Source organism: Macaca mulatta, chromosome 20 (assembly GCF_049350105.2).
Source record: "Macaca mulatta isolate MMU2019108-1 chromosome 20, T2T-MMU8v2.0, whole genome shotgun sequence".
Classification (NCBI taxonomy): domain Eukaryota; kingdom Metazoa; phylum Chordata; class Mammalia; order Primates; family Cercopithecidae; genus Macaca; species Macaca mulatta.
This window is the reverse complement of record NC_133425.1, coordinates 62,366,607-62,386,569: the sequence shown is the minus strand read 5'-3', so window position 1 is coordinate 62,386,569 and position 19,963 is coordinate 62,366,607. Positions and strand designations below refer to the sequence as shown.

Below are 19,963 nucleotides of genomic sequence, written 5' to 3'. Positions count from 1 at the left end.
TGGTCTCAAACTCCTGAGCTCAAGTGATCCACCTGCTTTGGCTTTCCAAAGTTCTGGGACTGTGGGTGTGAGCCACCACGCCTGGCCAGAATTTCATTTCCTTGCTGAGTGAGATGGTCTCCCCTTCTCCTCTGCTCCCATAGCCCCTTCCCTGCCCTTTGTGTAACTCTCACCTGTTCACCACCCATATCCCTCCCAACGCGTAGTGCTTAACTCACCACCATTGCTCCCCAAAGCCTAGGACGGTACTAGAGACAGCACAAGCACTGAATTGGTATTTGTTGCATGGATACATGAATTTATTAATTCAACAGGGATGGATTGTCATGTAGGTGGCTTTGGTGACTGGGTGGGGACAAGGGGAGATACTGTATAAGCTATAGCCAGGGCCTGCCCGTGGCAGCAGGTGGCTGGAGGGAGAAGGCCACATCACCTCCAGCATGCTGGGTGCTGATTTTAATGGCCTGGCAGTGAGGTGCGTGCATGGCAGAGCCTGCAGAAGAGGTAATGCCGAGAGGGCAGCTCTGCCCACCTCTAATTATTGCTTGAGTCTCTCTGGTAGTGTCAGCTACCTGCCCCAGGGAGCTCAGTCTCCTCCATCACAGTGTGCGCTCCAGGTGGGGCTGCCGCCACTGCCAGTGGGGAAGACCAGAGGAGGTTCCCAGGGGTCTTTGGGTCTTGGAGAGCAGAGGCAGCCCCAGGCTTGGACCCTGCTTAGCTCCTGTCCTTCCTGTCCCCAGGGCAGCTGAAGGGTGCCCCAGACTCCAGGGTCCCATCCAGAAGCCTCCAGGGTGACCAAGGAGCAAACTGGCTGAAGGAGGGTCCCCAGCACCCCCCAGGGAGGGAGCCTCAGATGGTTTGGTGTCTGCTGACGTGGAAGCCCTTGGGAAGATGGTGCCCTAGTGGCCGGCTAGGCAGGTGGGCAGCTCAGGCCCGGAAGGAGGCCTTCACTACGCGGCCCTTCAGTGGCTGTGGTGGCCGGAAGTTGTTCACCATGTGGATCCTCTCATCGTCCTCTGAGGTAAAAAGCAGGCTCCGGAACTTCCCCATCTTGAGGAAGCAGAAGGGATGCTCAGGGCAGATTGGGGGTGCTGTGGACCTCTATGACCCCGATGCATCATCTGGCATACCTGCCCAGCCAGCTCTACCCTTCCCTCCTCCTTCCCTTAGGGTCTGTCCCTACTCTTCCCCACTCATTCTTCTCTGTGGGACCCTAATTTACTTACTCACTAAAGAGCCTGGGCTCTGCTTCACCTAGTTCTAGTTCCAAGCCCATCTAGCTAAGACTTATCAGCAAATGTAGCATTCAGATTCCAACACAGTAGCCGGGGGGCGGGTCCCAGGATCCAGGTATCCCCCCCCACCAGCCAGTGTCTAGGTTCTGGTGATTAACAATCAAGCTAACTCCCAACCAAGAATCTGTACATTTATTAGTAAAAAATGGGGAGGAACCTTGAAGGTGGGATCACAGGCTGTGGGGTGCTAGCTGGAGAGTCACACTGCCTGGGGTGAGCCCTGAGTGCCATGTCCCTCCATCTGGCCCTCTGAGAGGACTCACCTGCCTTTCAGAGATGCAGATGGGCTCCCGGAGCACAATCCAGGTGACACTCTCGCTGAGTGGGGGAGTCGTCAGAGAGCCCGGGTAGGTCCAGTAGTGCCGGCTGGCAGGCAGGAGGCACTTGGGGTTGAAGCAGCTGAACTGGGCTTTGGTGCCCTGGAGCAAGGTGGGGGAACCCGGGAATCAGCACAGACCTCCCACTGGGACCAAACCAGCAACTTCTCCACCCATTTCTTTCTTTCTCTTTCTCTTTTTCTTTCTTTTTTCCTTCCTTCTTTCCTTCCTTCCTTCCTTCCTTCCTTCCTTCCTTCCTTCCTTTCCTTCCTTCTTTCCCTCTCTCTCTTTCCTTCCTTCCTTCCTTCCTCTCTCTCTCCTTCCTTCCTTCCTCTCTCTCTCTTTCTTTCTTTTCTTTTTCTTTTTTTTTTGAGGCAGAGTCTCACTCTGTTGCCCAGGCTGGAGTGCAGTGGCACGATCTCGGCTCACTGCAGCCTTTGCTTCTTGGGTTCAAGCAATTCTCCTCTCTCAGCCTCCCGAGTAGCTGAGATTATAGGCATGCACCACCACGCCCAGCTAATTTTTGTATGTTTAGTAGAGACAGGGTTTCACAAACATGTTAGCCAGGCTGGTCTTGAACTCCTGACCTCAAGTGATCCGCCCACCTCGGCCTCCCAAAGTGCTAGGATTACAGGCATGAGCCACCATGCCCGGCCTTCACCCATTTCTATCAGCAGGATTTAGGCCTCTCTATGTCCATTGATGCAAACTGTGGGCAAATGTCTGTAATCCCAGATACTGTCTTCCAGCTTAAGCCGGGCCCTCTCCATCTGTTTGCTTGTGTGTAAAAGCTGTGGCTCCTGGAGGTATTTGGCCATGATGTTCCCTCCCTTGCCTTCAGCTGCCCTCAGTGACATTGCCTATTAGACCACCATTAATGTGACAAGCACCTTATCAATTCTATACCCAGCCAGGCTTCATACTGGGCACCCAAGGGGGCTGCTGACCCCAATGAGGAATCAGGTGCAGGGCCCTGCTGGTGCTGCCCTCCTCCTTGGTCTCAGCAAGGGTTTACTCCCAGAATGAAGGAGTGGATGGGCCCAACTTGTGAGCCAGCCTCTTCGTCTCTCCCCATCAGCCGCTCGGGTCAGGGGCATGGACTTTACCTTGAACCGGACCATGTAGAGCGCATCTGTCAGACGATTCATGCTGGGGTGCTCGTCTCCTGTCTGTCAGGGAGAGGGTAGTATGAGTCCAGCACCCATTGCGTTCCAGAACTAGGGGCAGTGCCAGGCCTCCCATGCTGCTCTTGGCCCCAGCAAACCACCACTCACCTCCAAGAAAACACCAACCACAGCCAGGCCATCAGGCGCTGAGGCTGCCTCCCCAAAAGTGCTGTACTTCTTGGCATTCCAGTGAACCAGATGAAGCTATGGGGCAACAACAGGACAATGCTTTGTGCCTCCCAGGGGCAATGGGAACTCTGAGCCAGGCTCCCCTCACTCCCACCAGACTCCTGGCCTCTTTGCAGGAAAGGGAAGCTGTCAAGCCTCCAAGGATTAGGATGCTGGGGGCCCAGGGGAGCCCCAGAGGGTCACAGGTAGCATCCACCCAGCTCTGGGCCCAATTCTTTTCTGAACTCCAGGGGACCCAGAGAGGAATCTGGCCCAGGCCCTGCTTTGCAGGGAACGAGTTGTGAAATCGATCATGAACATCCAGCGTGACACCTCCTTGAGGAGGTGGTGCCTACAGCTGAGTCCAGAGAATAAGCAGGGGGTTATCAGAGGGAAGCCTTGGGGAAGGGCATTCCAGGCAGAGAGAACAGCACAGGCAAAGCTTGGTGGTATGAAGGAGCCAGGTGTGGACAGGGACAGGGGATTTGTCATGCAGCTCAGTGTATGAAGAGATGAGGGGAAAGATGAGGCCAGGCAAGGTTAGCTCATGCACAGCCTTGAATACCGGGCTCAAGCCTTGAAGGGCTGTCAGCAAGGCTGCAGTGGGACTGGATAGCCCTTCAGAAAACTCCAGGATGTACAGACCAGAAAGGACAGCAGTGGCCGGGTTCAGATGGAAGACCCTGTGCTGGGGGTGGGTAGAAAGTATCTCTCCCGCCGGGCGCGGTGGCTCACGCCTGTAATCCCAGCACTTTGGGAGGCCGAGGCGGGTGGATCACGAGGTCAGGAGATCGAGACCATCCCTGGCTAACATGGTGAAACCCCGTCTCTACTAAAAATACAAAAAAACTAGCCGGGCGTGGTGGCGGGCGCCTGTAGTCCCAGCTACTCGGAGGCTGAGGCAGGAGAATGGCATGAACCCGGGAGGCGGAGCTTGCAGTGAGCCGAGATCACGCCACTGCACCCCAGCCTGGGCGACACAGCTAGACTCCGTCTCAAAAAAAAAAAAAAAAAAAAAAAAAAAAAGAAAGTATCTCTCCCAAAGGCCCCGGGTGCTCCTCTTCCCCCTCTCCAAGGCCCCACCCCAGGCATCCTTAAGCCCCTGACTACCCAGGCCTGCGTTCCTTCCCATGTAGCAGAGGGATTCAAGTGGAGGAGGGCCCATACCTCGCTGGGGAAGGACTTGCCATCCACCGTGTGCTCAGAACCCACATCGTGCTTCTTGCCCCAGTGGAAGTGAAACTGCTTGAGGCGGTAGGGCCCTTCCAGGGGGCCCCCAGTCACCACTGTGGGTAGAAGTGGGGCGAGTGGCAATGAGTAGGAGAGGACCGACGGCCCAGTGCCAGGGCCAGGGCAGCAGCCCAGGAAGGGACATATATATAAATATATATATATATATATTTTTTTTTTGAGTCAGGGTCTCACTCTGTCATCCAGGCTGGAATGCCATGGCTTATTATAACCTCAACCTCCTGGCCTCAAGCCATCCTCCTGCCTTGGCCTCCAGGGTAGCTGGGACTATAGGCATGTGGCACCACGCCCAGCTAATTTTTTTTATTTTTTGTAGAGATGGGGTCTCTCTATGTTGGCCAGGCTTGTCTTGAACTCATGGGCTCAAGCAATCGTCCTGCCTTGGCCTCCCAAAATGCTGGGATTACAGGCATGAGCCACTGTGCCAGCTGAGATACATTTTTACTTTTTGTGTGTGTGTGTTTTTGTTTGTTTATTTGTTTGTTTTGAGATGGAGTCTCACTCTGTCGCCCAGGCTGGAGTAAAGTGGTGGCACAATCTTGGCTCACTGCAACCTCTACCTCCCAGGTTCAAGCATTTCTCCTGCCTCAGCCTCCCAAGTATCTGGGATTACAGGCACCCACCACCACATCTGGCTAACTTTTTGTATTTTTAGTAGAAAAGGGGTTTCACCATGTTGGCCAGGCTGGCCTCGAACTCCCGACCTTAGGTGATCTGCCCACCTTGGCCTTCCAAAGTGTGGGATACATTTTTCATTTGGAAAATTCACTGGGCTGACTGGGCTTGGGTTGGTCCCCACTGCCCTCTAGACCCCTGTCCCTTGAGCTGGGCCAAGGCAGAAATCCCGACAGCCCACAGGTGACAGAGGAGTCTGGGACTGACAGAGGACAGCTCTCTATCTAGCTGTCCTCCCTACCCCTGCCCAATTTCCCATGGAGGGTGGGACCCTGCCTCCCAAGACCCCCATTACCACTAACAATTAGGCCTCCCATGTCTGAAACCCTGATCCAGGGCTAGGTTGAAAAGACTATTTTGTTTAGCCTGCATAGTATCCCATGAGGGACAGAACTTACTATTATCCATATTCTATAAAGGGGGATGCTGAGGCACAGTGATGGCAAGGCATTTGCTCAGGGTCACACAGCAAGGCACTGAACTAGGGTATGAACTTGTATCTCTTATGTCCAAAGCCCAAGCCACTAATCACCAGGTAACACTGCCTCCCTAAAACCTTGAGCCTTCTTTAAACTTTGTGCTTTTCCAGAAGAGGAAGGTAGCTCCTGAGGCTCTCTACCTTCCTGGACAGGCCCAGGTGCCCCCCGTGCCATCTCCCCCAGAAATGGATTCTTCTGAGGGCCCCACTTGTGCTGGTTTTGTGACTTTCTTGCCTTGATACCCGGTGAGCTGGGGCCACGCACGAGGCCTCCTGGGACTGATAGAATTTCTCGCTGAAAGGGATCTGGAGGTGGAAGGAGCCCCAGCTAGGCTTGAATGTGAACTCCTGGATCAGATAACACCCCAGGCTCAGAGTTCCACTAGGCCCCTCCATGATGGGTGACCAGGGTAGGGCTTTGGCCCTGTGGCCTCCACAAGCAAGAGGACAGGACAGTCCAGAAGTCCCTCCTTCTTGCCTGGTCTTATCAAAGAGGCAAGACATGTCCTGGGCACTGGTTAGGAGTCTGGGGGTGGTAGCTGTGGGTGGGGCCTCAATCAGGCTGCCCAATCCCTGGCAGCAGGAGCGGCTGAGCCCGCAGTCTGAGCAATCGGATAGGTCTGCAGATGCCACCCTCCAAGCATGCCTCACCTGGGACCCCATAGTATGGGCTCCTGGAGAGGGAGCTCCCTCCTTAACACCCCTTGACCTTGGACCCCTTAGCCTCCTCCCCCAGTTCACACACAGAATGTGCTGCCATTCACGAGGCACTCAATGTGTGTTTAGCACATTCACGGGGCACTCATTGTGTGTTTGGCACTCTGCTGGCATCAACCCATCTGACCTCCCGACTGACCCACAGTGGGTGAGTGGCAGAGCCCCACCATCTCATTCCTTTTTTCCCTGGCTTCCTGCACCCTCAGGCCTGGGCATTCTGGGCAGGGGAGGGAGCCCCAGCCAGGTCTGAAGGCAACAGCCCAGATCAGTGATCCACAGGCATGTCCCCCGTGTCTTCTCCCACCCCAGTGGACTTCATTGAGCTACTGATTTCTTAGTTGAGCCCCCAGTGCCCTCTGAAGGCTATTAGAAGGGACAGTCATGTGAAAACTGTTTCTTGCCAAGCTATCATCTAGGGTCAGCTAGAGCCCCATGTCCCCTCCCCACAGCTCTGAGTAAGAGGGTTTTCTTAGAATTCAGTATGAGAAAATAAATGCTTTGTCTTTCTCCTGAGGATCTGCTAGACTCACAGTAAGAACTATAACCAACCTTTCTGTTTTTTCCTAGCCTACCAGGGAGCTTAGAACTAAGTAAGATCATTTTTCCGGTGAAAGGTCTGGCTTCCTTCATCTTCTTTGCCTTTTAATTTTCTATTTGAAACTTAAGTTCCTTTGAGGGCTTTTATTGTATTTGTGGGGAGGGGAGAAGAAGGGGGAAGGAAGCAGTTATTAATACTTCTTTACATAATAAACTCTAGCAGATTTCTTCCTCACCCCATTCCACCACCCTACCCACCACAGGCCCAGTCATAAGGATGAAAATCCCTTCAATGAACAGCACTCCTGAGGCCTCTGCCTAGGAATTTATCGTGAAAGAACCTGGGCTCTAATCCCAGGGCAAAGAGGCCTTGGAAGGAGCTGCCACGAGTTCCCACTGGCCTCTTTCTGGCCCAAGATGGTTGGACCTTGAAGTCGTAGGTGAACTGGAGAGAGAGAGAGACCTTTGGGTTGGACCAGGCTGCTTCTGGCCCTCCGCAGCTCATCAAGCCTCTATTTGCCCATCTGAGAGATGGGTTCTTGAAAAGAATAAATGAGTGACTTACAACCTTAGCAGGGGGCTTGGCACACATAAATTTTAGCTCCCTTCTCTCTCCCTGCTGGGCTTGGCCAGATCACACAGGGAGGAGGGCTTGGCAGGTCAGTGATGGGGCAGAGAGTGAAAACAAACCTGATCTGTAGCACCACACGGAAGGGAAGGAAGGGAAAGAAAGAAATTAGCATTTCTTGAGCATCTGCTGTATGCCAGCTCTATCGACCTTACTTGGTTTTTTTCATTTTTCCCCTCTGACCTAAGATGGTAGGTCTTATTGCTCCCATTTTATACATAAGGAAACTGAAGATCAGCCCAAGGCTTCACAGCTAGTGAGTGGAGGAGCCTTTCTTACCCACCATAGCATGCTTCCTGAGACTGCCCAACACAAGATTAGGACCCTAAGGGGCCAGGGGCCAGGTGCCAGGCTTTGGCAGGGGCCACTTACCGGTTCGGTCATCACTGTCATTGAAGTCTACCTGGACAGAGTGGCCATTGTTGGTGATGCTGAGGGACATGCAGGCCTCATAAGAAAGCTCCAGTGGTTGCAGGCTGGGGGAGTACACAGCCTGGCTGGAGATGATATTGATGGGTGATTGGCGATCTCCTTGGGCAATGGGATACAGTTTGTGCCAATGCGAGGGGCCTGCAGGTGGGGAGGAGGGCAAGGACTCAGACCAGCCAGGATCTCTGGGCTTTAGGCTGAGGACACCCATGGGGGATGGTCTCTTCAGCATTCCTTCAGAGGTGGGCCCCTGCATTGGACCTGCACGGCTTGGAGTTCCAATGCCAGCTTTGCCATTTCCCCTTTCAGCCTCCATTTCTTTGTCTGTGAAATGGTCTCACTAAAACTCACCTTCCAGCGCTGATAGGAGGCCCAGAGAGGTACTGTATGGAAGGGAACATAACAGCTACAGGCTCAGGGGTGGCTCAGAGTAATAAGTCTCCCCAGCAGGGAGATCTCCAGGCATCTGAAGTCTCTGACCCGACCCCATCAGCATCTCACCTCTTTCTGCACCTTGGGCAATTTGGTGTTGGTGTTTGTGATAAATAACAACAAAAACTCACACCAACCTAGCTTTGACTCTGTGACATGTATTTGCCTCTCACAACCACCTTGTGAAGTAGAAACCAGCAAGATCCACATTTCATAGATGAGGGAACTGAGGGCCACTCACACATTTGTGCATGCATAAGTATTAATATAAATATACAACATGTGCATGCACTGCCCCCAGCTGCCCTCTCCACATGTGTGCCTATGGGTCCATAGAGATCTTCCTATGAACACATTCATCTTTCTATGATCTTCCATTGTACACACATGTGCACAATGACCTGGGCTCTGTAGGCTCAGAGCATCCAGGCCCAGAATATTCATGTGTACAAACACACAGCCCTGCAGACTACATCTGACACACGCATATGCTGTCTCACACACAAACCCCTCTGTTGGAGACCCAAGTTTGCATAAAGGGACCACAGCAAAACACATGCCCATGCGCGCACACACACGCACACACACACACCTGCATACACACCCACAGGCGCCCACCACCTGCCTCCCAGAGGATCCATCTGCAGCCGAGAGGCTCAGCATCTCCCTGGGGAACATCCTGAGATGCAGCCTATTTTTAGAGCTACTGCCGGCTGGTGCTTCTCCCCCTTTTTGGCTTCTTAAGTTTTCCTGAGAAAACAGCAGCAGGTGCCGACAGAGCCGTGTCCCCAATGGATGACTCAGAATCGTGGCCCGGCCCCTCTGGGTTATTTTTGAAGCTCTGTGAACACTGCCGCATGCCGGCACCTCTGTCCTCTGTACTTCTCTTCCTTGACTGGACAATCCAGCTCTGCCTGGGTGATGGGGTGGCTGCCTAGGAGGAGCAGGCCCATGGAGCAGGCTACACAGGACACTGGGTGCTCAGAGATGGTGGGCATGACTAACAAGAAGGGCTGGAGGCAGGGGACTCTGGCTCTGGGGGAAGTACCCAAAAGGTGGCTCAGGGCAGGTGCTGGGAGAAGATGATCTCTATGTGTCCTGTCCGTCTGCCCCATGTCTGCCTGTCTCTCCCTCTCTGCTTGTTTATATCATCTTTTTCTGAATGTCTCTTTCCAGCTCTTGCATACCCAGATCTGGGGGGTTCTCTTCTAAAATATGCTTCTTTGTTCTTGGAGCCCCAGAGGGGGCCAGAGACTCCCTCTGGTCTACTGCAACTTTCTGGCTTCCCAGATTGTAGTCCCCCACCCAACCTCAAGAAGTGACTGCCTCTCCGCACAGGAGTGGGGCTGGGGGATGTTCCTCCCACCATTACTTTTTCTTCTCCGCACCCCACCTGTCCTGCACTGGTTCCCCAGCGAAACAGGGAACCCCTTACCCCACACCCCCACCCCTTCTTGGTAAGAAATGGCCCCAAAAGGAATTGACTGCCCCAGACCCACACTCCAGCCGTCTGGCTCTCATCTTCTGCCTCTTCTCCCTTTCTCTGAGTGCTAAGGAAACTGAGGTAGGATGAAGGAGCTCTCTTCCGCGTCAGCCCAGGAGGCTGGTGTGGGCCACGAGCTCCCACGACTCACACCCGGACGTGCACAAACACCCTTGCTCAGTGTAGACACCCAGACACATGCTTGCGCCCCCAAGTGCCCCCTTCCCTCACATACCAGCCGAGAAGGCAGCTCGGCCACTTCTGCGGGGAAACTCTGCGGGGGACACTGCGCCCTTGCCACGCGGAGCCCCGATCCCCCAAGGTCCCCGCACACTTGCCGTGCGCGCTCCCCGCACAGACACCCGCGCACAGCGCTCCGCCGCGCCTGCCGCCCGCTGCCCTGGGCCACCCCCACGCGCTGCGCACGCCCCAGGCGAGTGAGTGAGAGTCGGGGCCTGGGTCTGAGCGGGCTGGGCAGTCAGGGGCTTGCTTCGAGGAGGAGGCGGCAGAACACAGCCACCGGGTCGCTAGCTGGCGGCGGGTGCCACCTGGGGCGCAGCGCGGACTTTGCGTCTGGCGCAGGGGACCAAGGCTTGGGCCGAGTTCGGGGACCGGGATGGGAAGAGGGGTCCTGGCCCAGCCTGGAGAGTGGGAGCTTGCTGGTCCGGGAAACCAGCTGGGCAAGAGGGTTGGGGCGAGTGCAGTTGGGTCGGGGTCTGAGCCGGGGGCGGTGGGGGAGGTCTGCGCCTACCGTCGTCCTGGCCGTAGCCCCAGCCGTGGTGGCCGGTCATGCCGCTGCCGTCCCCGCAGCCGTGCACCTGCCCGGTCAGCTCGGTCCGCTCGTTCCGGCTGCGGCTCCGGCCCCGCTCGCTACCGCGGAGCAGCCTCTTAAAGCAGCGGCTGTCGGGAGGAGCAGTTCCCGGGGGACCCGCCCCCCACCCCCCAGCAGGGCCAGAGGGGCCGGCCTGCCCCGCCCTCGCCCGCCGGCGAGCCAGTTGAACCCCGAGCACAGATTCAGGGTAGGAGGAAGTAACCCTCTCCCCACAACTCCCACCCCTGCCCTGCCTGGACTACTCTCTCTCTTTTTCCCCCAGCAACCTGTGCGGACTCTGGGACACTAGATGCCCATGCCGCACATGTCGTCCCTTCCCCAGGCTTGTCCCAGACCTGCAAATACCACCACCAGGGACCTGAGCTCTGGGTCCTGAATCCTTTGGGGTTGGAAAGTCCCCTTTAAACTGCAAACTACATTGACCATCAAGTGTCCAGAATTGGAACTTCCACTGTTTGCCAGAGGCTGTTGCAGGTGCTGGGCCAAGCTTTGGGTCTTTCCTATAGTGTAACCCTCTCAATTACCCTACAAGGTTGGGTGTTTCCATTAGCCCTGTCTGACAGAGGAGGGGACTGAGGCCGGGAGAACTGAAGTGACTTGCCCAAGGTCATCTAGCCAGGGGGTAGGGGGTTCATTCCCTGGGGTTCTTACTCCAGACACTCGGAGTTTTGTGGGATTTTTTGTTTGTTTGTTTGCTTGTTTTTAGACAGAGTCTTGCTCTATCACCCAGGCTGGCACTATCTCAGCTCACTGCAACCTCCACCTCCTTGGTTCAAGTGATTCTTCTGCCTCAGCCTTCCAAGTAGCTGGGATTACAGGTGTGGGCCACCACACCCAGCTAATTTTTGTATTTATTTGTAGAGATGGGGTTTCACCATGTTGTCTAGGCTGGTCTCAAACTTCTGGCCTCAAGTAATCCACCCGCCTTGGCCTCCCAAAGTGTTGGGATTACAGGCGTGAGCCACCACTCCTGGTCTGACACTGGAGTCTTTACCATTTCTCCTTGGTGCTGGGTACAAGGGTGTACTGTGAGTGTGGGGATCCAGGAACCCTGGGGTAGATGCAGGGACAGGACTGGCAATCTGAACCCTTGGCCCAGGTAGAACCAGAGCTCCAAGGGGGAGTGAGGAGGAGTGGCATCAACCAATGGGCCTGAGGACAGGCAGACACCAGGTGGCTTCCCCTTAGAGCTCAGTCTGAGGCTCTGACTTCCACCATCCCTGTTATTTTCTCTGCTGCTTCCTCCTTTCTTCAGGGACTCTGCTTGTCCCTCCATAGCCTGCTGTTAGTTCCTCCTCTCCTGACCTCCCCATAACCTTCAGTACACCCACTGGGAGCTCAGACCCTCCACCCTGCACTCAACCCCAGCGCCTGCCTTGGCCCAGGATTTTCCCACCCACAAGCCGTGGTCCTTGTGGTGCCCTCCACCTGGTGCATCCTCTGTCCTCCACCCACTGGCTCCAGCCAGCCCAATCTGATTCATCTTAGGATGTGGCCTTGTGCCAGGGATAGGGCTTGTCTCTGGCTAGTCCTCAGCAGGCAGTTTTGGAAAGACAAACAGATGGGTGGATGGAAGGACAGAGAAATGATCCCACCCAGGGTCCTGTACTCAGCAGAGTTGAACAGCCACTAGTACAATGTCTGCTGGCCAGATCTTGAACAGAGACACTCTTTCAGGCCCTGCTCTTGGCTGACCTTGTGCAGGAATCTGCCATCTTGTCTGCCTGGCTCCCCTACATCTCTGTGTCTGTCTCAGTTTCCCTCTCCCAGGCCCTGACCCCAGATCCTCAGATAGAGCTATGGAGATTAATTGACAACTGATTGGCTGGGCCAATGTCAGTGACTGCCCAGGCCTGCAAAGATGCCCCTCTCTGATCCAGGAGCAGGAAGGGATCCTTAATATAAATATGACCCTAGGGTGGGGCAGGGGACTTATGACAGAGACAAGTAGCCCCCAAGACCAGATGTGACAGAGAATCCACCATTGTTAAGGCCTCAGGTCTCCAAGCCAGAAATGGCATCTACAGATCAAGAAGACAAAGGCGTGCTTCTGGATGAGGCCTGGACCTTCTATCTCCCAGAGAAGCCAGCCATCCTTTACCTGGGAGAGCTGCCAGCACCCTTTACCTGGGAGAGAGCTCTGGGGATAGCCCAAACTCCATTGGCCCATTTCCTCTTCAGAGGAACTCAGGTCTTTTTCATATTTATTTGTAGTTCTAAAAGATACAATTGGGCCAGGCACAGTAGCTCACGCCTGTAATCCCAGCACTTTGGGAGGCCGAGGTGGGTGGATTACCTGAGCTCAGGAGTTCAAGACCATCCTGGGCAACATGGTGACACCCTGTCTCCACTAAAGTACAAAAAATTAGCCAGGTATGGTGGCAGGTGCCTGTAGTCTCAGCTACTCAAGAGGCTGAGGCATGAGAATTGCTTGAGTCCAGGAGGCAGAGGTTGCAGTGAGCCAAGGTCACATCACTGCACTCCAGCTTGGGCTACAGAGTGAGATTCTGTGTCCAAAAAAAAAAAAAAAATTACAATTGGAATTCTTCATATAGTTTTTCATCCAACTTCATCTACATAGTAACCCTGGGGGGATTTTTTACCCCATTTTACAGATGAGAAAAGCAAGACTCAGAGAAGATGAGTGATGGGCTCAAAGATGTGCAGTGAGTGACTGAACAAAGATGAAAACCCAGGGCTGCTGGGTCCCTTATTCAATATTGTCCAAAATCACTGGAAAGGGAGGAAGTGGATTTTAAATTTGACTCTCATTTGTGTGTATATGCAAGTCCCTCCAAAAGGACTTAAGAGAAGCTAGGGACAATGTTTACCTACAGGGAGGAGACTGGATGCCGGAAGGTTGTGGGAGGTTGTGGAAGGGTGTGGTATGGCGTGGGAAGGGCACTCTTTACTGGTACTCCTTTGTATCTTTTGAATGAATTAAAGCATGTATTACCTCTTTAACAACCAAATAAAAGTTGATTCAGTTCTTTCCTTCCTGCAGCCTATCTTCAGCATTTTCTCTGGGTACTGGGAACTCAGGCAGGTGAGAGGAGCCAGTGGAGACTGCCCTTTTAAGGTGAAGTGCCAGTTGCCCCAGCAGCCCACTCAGGTCAACTTTGGGGAGCCTGTGCCTCCATTCAGGTGCCTCCAGTCTCAATTACATGCTGTTTTTAAAGCCGAGTTGATTTCTCTGCTTGAGAGTTTTCTCTTTGGTCTCACTGGTGTCAGTGGCTCCTGGTTTTTGCTATTTATATGGGAGGGGAAAATGGGGGATGTGAGGGCTGTGATGGAGGCCTGGGGGAGGAGGGCATGAGCAGCCTGTAAAGCCAAGCCTCATTCATCCAACGACCTTGGCCTCCAACTTTCACTTCCTTTATTCTTTTTCTTTTTCTTAAAGATTATATAGAGACTATGTATTAGTAGTACATAAATAGTCAAGGCCAGGTATGGTGGTGTGCCTATAATCCCAGCTACTCAGGAGGCTGAGGTGGGCGGATCCCTTAAGTCCAGGGGTTTGAGACTGTAGTATGCTATAATCACACATATGAATAGCCACTGCTCTCCAGCCTGGGTAACATAGAGAGACCCCATCTTTAAAAAAACAAAACAAAAAAAAAAACGGAAAACCATTGAGCAATCAGGATCATAGGATGGCTTTGTGACCAGTTTTTTCCCACCCAGTGCCCTGTGGTAAGTGTTTCCTTACTTGATCGGCCTTGGAGAACTTGACACATAATATTCATTCACACACTGCTGTGATTTTGTTATTTCTAGTTTTCAGTGTTGCAAATATCACTGCAGTGAACATCCTTATTTGTACATCTTTAGTATTTTTTTTTTTGAGAGCCCGTATGATTTTTTTTTTTAGAATTTTTTTTTTTTAAGAGATGGGGTCGGCCGGGTGCGGTGGCTCACACCTGTAATCCCGGCACTTTGGGAGGCGGGTGGATCATGAGTTCAGGAGATCGAGACCATCCTGGCTAACATGGTGAAACCCCATCTCTACTAAAATTACAAAAAAAAAATTAGCCAAGCGTGGTGGCGGGTGCCTGTAGTCCCAGCTACTCGGGAGGCTGAGGCAGAAGAATGGTGTGAACCAGGAGGCAGAGCTTGCAGTGAGCCAAGATTGTGCCACTGCACTCCAACCTGGGCAACAGAGTGAAACTCCGTCTCAGAAAAGAAAAAGGGTCTCACTGTGTTGCTCAGGCTGATCTATCTCAAATTCCTGGCCTCGAGCAATACTTCCACGTCAGTCTCCCAAAGTACTGGGATTACAGGTGTGAACCAACGTGCCTAGTCTCCTTACTTATACATCTTTATATGTGTCTGATGATTTCCTTGGAATAAATTGATAGAGGTAGAATCATCAAATCAAATGATATATACATTGCTAGGAACATATTTTTTTTTTTTTTTTTTTTTTGAGACGGAGTCTCGCTCTGTCGCCCAGGCTGGAGTGCAGTGGCCGGATCTCAGCTCACTGCAAGCTCCGCCTCCCGGGTTTATGCCATTCTCCTGCCTCAGCCTCCCGAGTAGCTGGGACTACAGGCGCCCGCCACCTCGCCCGGCTAGTTTTTTTGTATTTTTAGTAGAGACGGGGTTTCACCATGTTAGCCAGGATGGTCTCGATCTCCTGACCTTGTGATCCGCCCATCTCGGCCTCCCAAAGTGCTGGGATTACAGGCTTGAGCCACTGCGCCCGACCTTGGAACATATTTTAAAATGTACAAAGTATGATGGCAATAGTTTCAGAAATTTATTCTTTAATTTAATAAACATTTACTGAAGACTTATTAGATGTCAACTGCTGGGCTAGGCACAGGTGATACAACTGTGAACATTATAGACTCATAGCTGCCTCAAGGAGCTTATGGGGTTGGGGAGCGAGGCAAGAGATCAGCCAATGACGACCAGGGTGAGAAGGGATAGGATGCACAAGGACAGGCAGGGAGGGCTAGTGGCCCGGGAGGATGTCCTGGGTTATGACTCATTCTTCCTGGCTGGTCTCCCGCAGACTATAATCTCTGCCAGCACAGAGCTAGCCTCCAACTTCCTGACAGTCCAAAGATCCAGTCTGCCCTCATTGAGACCAAATGGACTGATAAAATAACAGACTTGCGCTGGGGTCTGGTCAGATCTGTTGGGGGCATTTGTTTCTTTTTGTTTGAGATAAGGTCTCACTCTGTCACCCAGACTAGAGTGCAGTGGTGCAGTCATAGCTCACTGCAGCCTCCAATTCCTGGGCTCAAGTGATCCTCCCACCAAGTAGCTGGGACTACAGGTGTGCCACTATGCCTGGCTAATTTTTTTTTTTTTTTTGAGACAGAGTTTCGCTCTTTCACCCATGCTGGAGTGCAGTGGCATGATCTTGGAAACCTCTGCCTTCCGGTTTCAAGTGATTCTCATGCCTCAGCCTCCTGAGTAGCTGGGATTACAGGTGCCCACCGCCACGCCAGGCAAATTTTTGCATTTTTAATAGAGACAAGGTTTCACCATATTGGCCAGGCTGGTCTTGAACTTCTGACCTCGTGATCTGCCCACTTTGGCCTCCCAAAGTGCTGGGATTACAGATGTGAGCCACTGCACCCGACGACATTTTTTATTTTTTGTAGAGACGGGGTCTTGTAATGTTGCCCAGGCTGGTCTCAAACTCCTGGCCTCAAGTGATCCTCCTGCCTTGGCCTCCCAAAGTACTACAGGTGTGGGATTACAGGTGTGATTACAGGTGTGAGCCACTGCACCAGACTGGGATATTTGTTTCTAACCCCTGCACCACCTCTTATTCTTTGTTACTTCACTCTTCTCTCCAAACATCTGCCCTCTGTCTGTAAATCAGGGTTAGCAGCAATATCTATTGCATTGGGTGGTTGTGAGCTCATGAGGTGATGCATGTCAGGGGCCTGCCTGGCATCATAGTAAGTGCTGAGAAAGCCAGGATAGGATCAAGCATGTATCAGAATCACCTGGATGACTTGTTTCCTGAGCCTCACTCTACAGTTTCTGATTTGGCAAGTATGGATAAGGTCCAAGAATTTGTACTTCTTTTTTTTCAGAGACAAGGTCTCGCCATGTCACCCAGCCTGGTTTCGAGCTCCTGGGCTCAAACAATCCTCCTGCCTCAGCCTCCTAAGTGTTGGAATTACCAGAGTGAGTCATCTTACCTGGCCTTCTTTTTTTTTTTCACACTTATTTATTTATTTGTTTTAAGATAGGGATATCTCACTCTGTTGCCCAGGTTGGAGTGCAGTGGCAAGATAATAGCTCACTGCAACCCCAAACTCCTGGGCTCAAGTGATCCTTCCACCTTAGTCTCCCAAGTAGCTGGGACTACCAGCATACACCACCATGCCTGGCTAATTTTTAAATTTTTTTTTTTCTTTTTGTAGAGACAGGGTCTTGCTATGTTGCCCAGGCTAGTCTCGAACTCCTGGCCTCAAGGAATCCTCCTGCCTTAGCCTCCCAAAGTGCTGGAATTACAGGCACGAGCCACTGTACCCAGCCAAAAATTTGCCTTTCTAACAAGTTTCCAAAGTGATGTTGATGCTGCTGGTCCAGGACCACACTTTGAAAACCAATTGCTTAATAAATTACACCATGGCTTCCTGGTCTGATATATCTGGTTTCCACCCTCCACAACATGGATAACTCACCAGTGGGCCCTGAGTTCTTTCATGCAGGGCCATCAAAAGAACTGTGTCTGATCAGCCTCCTCTGCTCCAGCGTACACACCTTTACATGGTTTTATGGGTTGAATTATTATTATTATTTTCAGTTTCATCTCTACAGAAAATAATCTAAAAATTAGCCAGGCGTGGTGGTGGGTGCCTGTAGTCTCAGCTGCTCAGAAGGCTGAAGTGGGAGGATTGCTTGAACCTAGGAGGTCAAGGCTACAGTGAGTCATGATTATACCACTGCACTCCAGCCCAGGTGAAAGAATGAGATCTTGTCCCCCACTCCCCCCAAAAACAGTAACCGGACTCCAAAAGCATAGGCAACAAAAGCAAAAATAAGACAAATGGGTTTATACCAAATTAAAAAGCTTCTGCATGGCAAAGGAAATGACAGAGTAAAGAGACAACCCACAGATTGAGAAAAAATATTTACAAAATATACATTAGATCAGGGACTAATATCCAAAATATACAAACTCAGACCACTCAATAACAATAAAACAAATAACTCTATTAGAAATGGGTTTTTAATTTTGAGGGGCTGAGGCAGGAGGACTGCTTGAACCCAGGAGTTTGAGACAAGTCTGGGCAATATAGTGAGACTCCACCTCTAAAAAATAATGATAATATTAATACAAAGCTTCTGGGTATGGGCTGAATTATGTCCTCCCCAAAAGTTACTGAAGTCCTAACCTGCCAGTACCCGTGAAGGTGATCTTATTTGGAAACAGGGTCTCTGCAAGTGTAATCCAATTAAGATGAAGTCATCAGCGTGAGTCCTGATCCAATGTGACTTGTGTCCTCAAGAGAGGAGACACAGACACATGAGGGGAGAATGCCATGTGACGATGGAGGCAGAGATTGAAGTTCTGTGGCTGCTAGCCAAAGATTGCCAGCAAACCCCCAGAAGCCAAGAAGCAGCAAGGACGGATTCTCCCCTACAGGTTTCAGAAGGAGCATAGTCACGCCCATGCTTTGATTGCAGACTTCCAGCCTCCAGAACCGTGAGACAATACATTTCTCTTATTTTAAGTCACCCAGTTTGTGGTTCTTTGTTATGACATTCCTAGGAAACGGATACCCTGAGGTATCATTTTACAGACAACACCAACACAAACCTTTTCAAAATCATTTACTTCTTCACGGGCACTATGACTCGCCTTCTACCAAATTTGAGGATGTTTCCTTTGATGAAGTCCATGGGCATGAGAAACTAAGCAGTGAACTCTCATCTGCTGCCTTTTGACCTTCCTACTTTCCCGGAGTGTATTTTATTATCCCTTATATTTTACCTGTCCACTTGGAGAAGGAAATGTGACAGCACAAACACATGATGAGCTGGGAAAGCCTCATGCCTCTGTTTCCCATCAGTGTGTTCCATGGGAGCTGGGTAAGGGCAAGGGAAGGTATGGGAGGGTGTACTCTCACCCTTGTTCAGGAGACCGCGCCCACGGGAAAGTGCAATCCATCATCACTACATCATTACCATCAAACTGTGCCACCTCTCTGGTCCCCATCCTAGGGGATTGGGGGTGGGGATCTGTGCTCATGTTCACCTTATTTCAGGCAGTTATTAACCTCAAGTTGCCTGTAGGGTCTGTGAGATAGAGGGGAAGGAGTCTTCATCTCCCTCACAGATGGTCACCTTGTCTTCAGCACCACCACCCCCTCCCAATTGTCCTCATGGGATAACCTCCTTCCTTGGCCTCCCATCCCCACAGGACAGCCATTCTCTTCCTGAAAGGAGGGTCTTTTCAGGAAGTGGAGGACTTTAAATTCCTCCTTGGATCTAGGTTCACAGTCCTTAGAACCCAGCCCGTCCCAACTGTCTCTCAAACCTTCTCAACCACTCCCTATCCTTCTCCTGACCAAACTTACTCTAGCACCTACAGCTCGTTATGCGTTCTTGGCTTCCTAGAGATGGCACCTGCTGTTCTTTATGCTTGAAACATCCTTCCAGCTGCGCATGGTGGCTCATGCCTGTAATTTCAGCACATCGGGAGGCCAAGGTAGGCAGATCGCTTGAGCCCAGGAGTTTGAGACCAGCCTGGGCCATGGCGAAACCCCATCTCTACAAAAAAAGTACCAAAATTAGCTGGGTGTGGTGGTGCATGCCTGTAGTCCCAGCTACTTGGGAGGCTGAAGTGGGAGTATTGCTGCCTGGGAGGTTGAGGCTGCAGCGAATTGAGATCACACCACTGAACTCCAGCCTGAGCAACAGCGCGAGACCCTGTCTCAAACAAAACAAAACAAAACAAAACACTCCTCCATCTCCACACCACATGAAACATTCTTGGAGAGGGGGAGTGGGGAGGTTCTTCTGTGCACCCCTGAGCACCCTGCTTCCCTCTATCTGGAGGAAGGCCACATTGTCTGGTAAGTGCTTGTTTACTGTCTCTCTTCCTTCATGAGACTAAACTCTCCAAGAATAGAGCCCTGGACTTGTCTGCATCTGCAGAAGGGAGCCCCTAGCTTTGATTCAAAATAGGCTTGTAGGCCGGGCGTGGTGGCTCACGCCTGTAATCCCAGCACTTTGGGAGGCCGAGACGGGCGGATCACGAGGTCAGGAGATCGAGACCATCCTGGCTAACACTGTGAAACCCCGTCTCTGCTAAAAATACAAAAAATTAGCCGGGCGTGGTGGCGGGCGCCTGTAGTCCCAGCTACTCGGGAAGCTGAGGCAGGAGAATGGCGTGAACCCGGGAGGCGGAGCTTGCAGTGAGCCGAGATCGCGCCACTGCACTCCGGACTGGGAGAGACAGCAAGACTCCGTCTCAAAAACAAAAAAACAAAACAAAAAACAAAACAAAAAACCAAAAAAACAAAAAAAAAAACAAAATAGGCTTGTGGGCTTTTCATGAGAGGAAGAAATGGGTGAAAA

General features: G+C 51.9%; 2 protein-coding genes across 3 annotated transcripts; one reads left to right on the top strand and one right to left on the bottom strand.

Moving 5' to 3' along the window:
• Positions 1–277: 277 nt before the first annotated feature.
• CA7 (carbonic anhydrase 7) lies at positions 278–10,487 on the bottom strand. Of its 2 annotated transcripts, none has more exons than XM_001085299.5 (7): positions 10,328–10,487; positions 7,605–7,802; positions 4,114–4,232; positions 2,887–2,982; positions 2,719–2,781; positions 1,559–1,714; positions 278–1,050 (listed from the first exon to the last, which is right to left on the bottom strand). In XM_001085299.5, exons 1-7 carry the CDS (start codon positions 10,365–10,367, stop codon positions 928–930), a joined length of 795 nt encoding a protein of 264 aa, XP_001085299.2. In that variant the 5' UTR covers positions 10,368–10,487; the 3' UTR covers positions 278–927. The 2 variants fall into 2 exon arrangements, with proteins under 2 accessions (XP_001085299.2, XP_028697062.1); XM_028841229.2 differs by lacking the exon at positions 10,328–10,487 and adding an exon at positions 9,812–9,920.
• LOC144337622 (uncharacterized) lies at positions 9,017–12,933 on the top strand. The gene is made up of 2 exons (XM_077984129.1): positions 9,017–11,265; positions 12,686–12,933. Exon 1 carries the CDS (start codon positions 9,663–9,665, stop codon positions 10,695–10,697), a length of 1,035 nt encoding a protein of 344 aa, XP_077840255.1. The 5' UTR covers positions 9,017–9,662; the 3' UTR covers positions 10,698–11,265; positions 12,686–12,933.
• The last annotated feature ends 7,030 nt before the right edge of the window (positions 12,934–19,963 follow it).

What these genes read in the sequence shown, in the direction of transcription:
- CA7 (XM_001085299.5), bottom strand. Translation starts at nt 10,367, where the DNA reads ATGACCGGCCACCACGGCTGGGGCTACGGCCAGGACGACG. An exon ending in TGGTTGGTGTTTTCTTGGAG is followed by an intron (nt 2,782 to 2,886) that starts GTGAGTGGTGGT and finishes TCTCCCTGACAG; the next exon opens with ACAGGAGACGAGCACCCCAG. An exon ending in TCTACATGGTCCGGTTCAAG is followed by an intron (nt 1,715 to 2,718) that starts GTAAAGTCCATG and finishes ACCTTGCTCCAG; the next exon opens with GGCACCAAAGCCCAGTTCAG.
- LOC144337622 (XM_077984129.1), top strand. Translation starts at nt 9,663, where the DNA reads ATGAAGGAGCTCTCTTCCGCGTCAGCCCAGGAGGCTGGTGTGGGCCAC.